The following is a 4,878-nucleotide window of genomic DNA, read 5'->3' on the forward strand; positions in this document are numbered from 1 at the left end:
TAAATCATTTGCTAGCTATCATAGAGTAAGCGTATATTAATAATTATATAGTTCATGTAAGTACACATGCAGTCATAACTGACTGTAGCGCATATAAAGCACGCACAAGCTACCTGTGGCTGAAAACACAATCATGGCGGGATGACTGTCACGTTCGTTGGAATGATCGGACCAAGGCGCAGCGTTCCACATTATTTATTAGAAAGTGAAACTTTACAAAAATACAAAACAAATAAAGCATAAACAAACCGTGACTACAATGCAACTACACATAAACAATATCCCATAACCCCCAAGTGAAAAACAAGCTACTTAAGTATGATCCCCAATTAGAGACAACGATTACCAGCTGCCTCTAATTGGAATCATACAAATCACCAACATAGAAAATAAAACCTAGAACCCCACATAGAAATAAATCAACTTGATCACCCCCGAGTCACGCCCTGAACCACTTCACCATAGAGAAACAATGGCTCTCTATGGTCAGGGCGTGACAGAATGAGTGACGAATTTCCATGCAAGGGCGATCCATTTAAAAATCATTCCTTCCTCCCTCGCCCTTGCCCTGCAAGTGTACTGTATACTCGTCAGACGTCATGATACGTCATCAGAAGTGTCCACTTAATTTGAGGGCTGCGGGGATAGGGTGTGTCTTTTAAGTGTTTGGAATGCAGAGAGGTGGGCCTATCATAGTATGGCTGTTGCATCCTGGCACATGTCCTCACCTAACAAGGTGTTCCTATCATAATATGGCTGTTACATCCTGTCCCATGTTCTCACCAAAATTGCGCTAATGAGTCAGCTAATTTGCATGGCACTATTAGGGTATGATGGCCTATTCAACGCGCAGGATTTTTTTTTATTATAAGCGCTTACGCATGTAGGCATGTAATAGGACTGAATTTGAATCAAGGCATGATTTTATTTTTAAGTTAGTTTTTAGAGCACTGCAGTGATGGCCACTAAGCCTAATTGCACCACTACTCATACAGTTGTTAGCCATTGGGCACAGGTGTCAGTTCAATGTTTAGTTTTGATTTAGCCTACGTTTGGTTGAGTTGTCAACAAACGTGAATTAAATGTGAAATCGACAAAAAACGTTTTACAAATCCAATCAGTTATCCACGTTGATTCAACATAATCACGTTACATTTTGGGGGGGGGGTTGAAATGACGTGGAAACAACATTGGTTCAACCTGTTTTCGGCTTGTGGGAGGCCTATTCAAATGTAGAATGTTCGGTTTCCTTGTTCGGTTTCCTTATTCGCAAATAGAAACTGCCCAGATGATGTTTTGATGAAACGTCAGTTACTTTACAACGCTAGGCGACGCTTCGTGTATTGCGGTATACATAGAGTCAAGTGAGCCCTGCATCAGACGTTTCGACTGGCAGGACAGGTGAAGACTAAGAATATTGTTCTCTACTCAAGTCGTGTTTGTAAAGATGTTCCTACAGCTTTGCATAAATTACCTCCAGTGCATATTTGCTGCTGTCCTGGCCTGGATCGGTGGGCGCGTACCGCAGATGCACAACACATCACAGTTATCTTCTACAGGAAAAGTCAATCCAGCTACAATCAAGGAGGTGAAAAATATATCTCAAGCTGCGGCAACTCCAAGCAGTGTCAATTACCATTTTACCCGACAGTGCAATTATAAGTGCGGTTTTTGTTTCCACACTGCAAAAACGTCTTTTGTCCTACCTATTGAGGAGGCAAAGAGAGGTTTACAGCTTCTGAAGGAATCAGGTAAGTTTGCCCAAATATTATATTTATGCTATTTCAAATCCATATTTAAGTTCACATGATATGTTATGACACTATTATTATAGCCTATTTCTATGTAATTTTATATTATATTCAGTGTTTACAATTCAGAATTTCATTCTTTTTGCAGGACTGGAAAAAATTAACTTTTCTGGCGGAGAGCCTTTCATACACGACAGAGGTGATTTCTTGGGGAAATTAGTCCAATACTGCAAACACGACCTCCAGCTCCCAAGTGTCAGTATTGTCAGCAATGGCAGCATGATCAGAGAAAAGTGGTTCCAAACGTATGGTAAGATGGTTTTCATTTTCATTTCTGTGTTAAAAGAAAATATGGTAGGCTGACCAACGTTACCCAAGTGATCATCATTATATCATAAAGCACCCATAATAAACAAACAATCCTCATTATTCTCATGCGGTCAGGAAAAAAAAGTCAATTTGATTGACACTAGATGTCAGCACCGGGTTAGTTTTTGATATGAGGTCACAAAATGCAAACTCAGAGATGCATTTCACACGTTTTATTTGAAAGGCTTCACAGTTGACTCCTTACAAAATGTAGGACTCATCATAAAAGGCATACTTTGTATCAAAGTGTTTTAAAAATAGACTTGTTGATATTTTATCTCAATAAATCTAAACTATCACATGAATGTGTGGATATTTATACATTTACAATACATTGGGGTTTCAAAATACAATTATTTGAGATGATATCAGTTTTATTACCAAAACTCTCCTTGTCCTCACAGGCGAATACCTGGACATTCTGGCCATTTCCTGTGACAGCTTTGACGAGGACACCAACCAAACTATTGGCAGAGCCCAGGGTAGGAAGAGCCACCTGGACAACCTCTGCAAGGTCCGTGAGTGGTGCCGGAAGTACAAAGTGGCATTCAAAATTAACTCTGTGATCAACACCTTCAATGTGGATGAAGACATGAGAGAAAACATCACCAAACTCAACCCTGTACGCTGGAAGGTTAGGGTGTTCCAATGCATTAACATTACACACCAGTACTGCTGTATCTGTGAATAGAGGTGTCTTCTCATACCATAGATGTAACAAATAAGTTGTATGGCCTTGACTTCACTGTGTGTGCTGTATAGGTGTTCCAGTGTCTGCTGATCGATGGTGAGAACGCTGGGGAGAACAGTCTCAGGGAGGCAGAGAGGTTTCTCATCAGTGACCAGCAGTTTCAGGACTTCCTGGATAGACACAGCAGCATCAACTGCCTGGTACCAGAGTCCAATCAGAAGGTATGGGACTGGACTTAAGACAAAGACGACACAATATTATAGTTTTTTATTGTCCGTTATATATATTATGATGATTCAACAACTGCTACTCTATTTAAGTTGTTTCCAAATGCTATTAAGGTTTAAAGTACACTATTAGAAAAAAGGGTTCCGAAAGGGTTCTTCTGCTGTCCCTATAGGAGAAGCCGTTTTGGTTCCAGGTAGAACCATCTTTTGGGTTGCATGTGGACAATATTGTAATACAAAATAGATTTGACATTAACAAGTTTCCTTGTTGTCTTCTCTTGTCAGATGAGAGATTCCTACCTCATTCTGGATGAATATGTAAGTCCTTTTTTCAATCTGTTATTTTCCATGATACTCACTCTACATTCCAAGTCTTAGCATCCCAGGAGACAGTCCTCATCCATCAGAACTATTGAACAGCTGTCTAAATGCTTCTCATCGATTGAGATTTATAGACATGTACCTTCACATAGTAAGTCCCAGAGTAATGTGTGGCTTTCATCTTGATCAGAGTGGATTTACAGGCTTTGAGAAGGATGAAATGAGATGCCGTTTTGTAGATATTTTATATTTATTAGTATTAGGTATGAGGTTTCATAGCAATGATATTTTGATAATGGACTAGATTGTCAAGAGGCTCTTCTATGAACAGTTGGTAATACTTTATAATAACTTTCATGATTAAGCCTTTATAAATGCTTATAAAATTCTTTATAAATGATTCTTCATGTTCTAAATGCTTATGAATTAGATTTTTTTAAATGCTTTTTTAGATGCGTTTCCTGGATTGCCGAGAGGGGAGGAAAGATCCATCCAAGTCCATCCTTGATGTTGGCGTGGAAGAGGCCATTCAGTTCAGTGGCTTTGACGAGAAGATGTTTCTAAAGAGAGGAGGGAAATATGTGTGGAGCAAAGCTGACATGCGGCTAGAGTGGTGATTCACACATTATAATCAGTTATTGCTACACTTCTGTATATATTTTCTTTATGTTTTTCTATAAAAATACTTTCCGCCTGTTTAACTGCACTTTACACTTAACTTTTAGAATGTCATAAATATTTATGTTGGAATCCTTTACTGCTATATGTTGAGGCGTTTGAGTACCTTTAATTTGTAGTAAAATCACACAACACAGCTACACTACAGGGACAACTATTTAATCACTCACTATCCCACAAGATAATTATAACTTTTTGTATGCCCAGTTTTGTTTGAATTTTCTTATATACCCTGTTATCCAAATTTGTTTACATTTTCTATTCACCAACCAAGAGGCTTATTTGCACTTTCATGTAGCATTTGGAATTTAGCACTTTGATTGAAGTGTAGGGAATTTATGAATTGCAGTGTGTTACATCTCTCTCTGTTTGTAATGTATCTCAAATAAATACAAAATTATGACATTGCATGATACAGAATGATATTTGTTAATCACAATCTATTTACAGTAAGCACATTTGCTCATTATCTTATCAGGTTTGTTGCCATACAACCATTCCAATTTTAAGAGGCGACTACTGTAGCTTAAAGTTATATGCTCTTATTCTCCATGCATTTCAGTTTTCTTTAAATGTTATTGGGGGGGTTACCTTTATTTAACTAGGCAAGTCAGTTAAGAACAAATTCTTATTTATAATGACGGCCTAGGAACAGTGGGTTAACTGCCTTGTTCAGAATTACAGAATTTTACCTTGTCAGCTCAGGGTTCAATCTAGCAGCCTTTCGGTTACTGGCCCAATGTTCTAATGTCACGTTTTCTTAGGAGCAGGAAAGGGGCAGAGTCAAGAGCAGGAGACTGAGGTCCGGTAGCACAGAAGTTTTATTCCACCGTTGAAAATA

At 38.5% G+C, this 4,878-nt stretch overlaps 1 protein-coding gene across 2 annotated transcripts; it reads left to right on the top strand.

Moving 5' to 3' along the window:
* Positions 1-1,247: 1,247 nt before the first annotated feature.
* rsad2 (radical S-adenosyl methionine domain containing 2) lies at positions 1,248-4,445 on the top strand. Of its 2 annotated transcripts, none has more exons than XM_045723286.1 (6): positions 1,248-1,751; positions 1,900-2,061; positions 2,525-2,634; positions 2,883-3,032; positions 3,324-3,356; positions 3,812-4,445. In XM_045723286.1, the coding sequence occupies exons 1-6, from the start codon at positions 1,448-1,450 to the stop codon at positions 3,974-3,976; spliced, it is 924 nt and encodes a 307-aa protein (XP_045579242.1). In that variant the 5' UTR covers positions 1,248-1,447; the 3' UTR covers positions 3,977-4,445.
* The last annotated feature ends 433 nt before the right edge of the window (positions 4,446-4,878 follow it).

This window comes from Salmo salar, chromosome ssa09 (genome assembly GCF_905237065.1).
Source record: "Salmo salar chromosome ssa09, Ssal_v3.1, whole genome shotgun sequence".
Classification (NCBI taxonomy): Eukaryota; Metazoa; Chordata; class Actinopteri; order Salmoniformes; family Salmonidae; genus Salmo; species Salmo salar.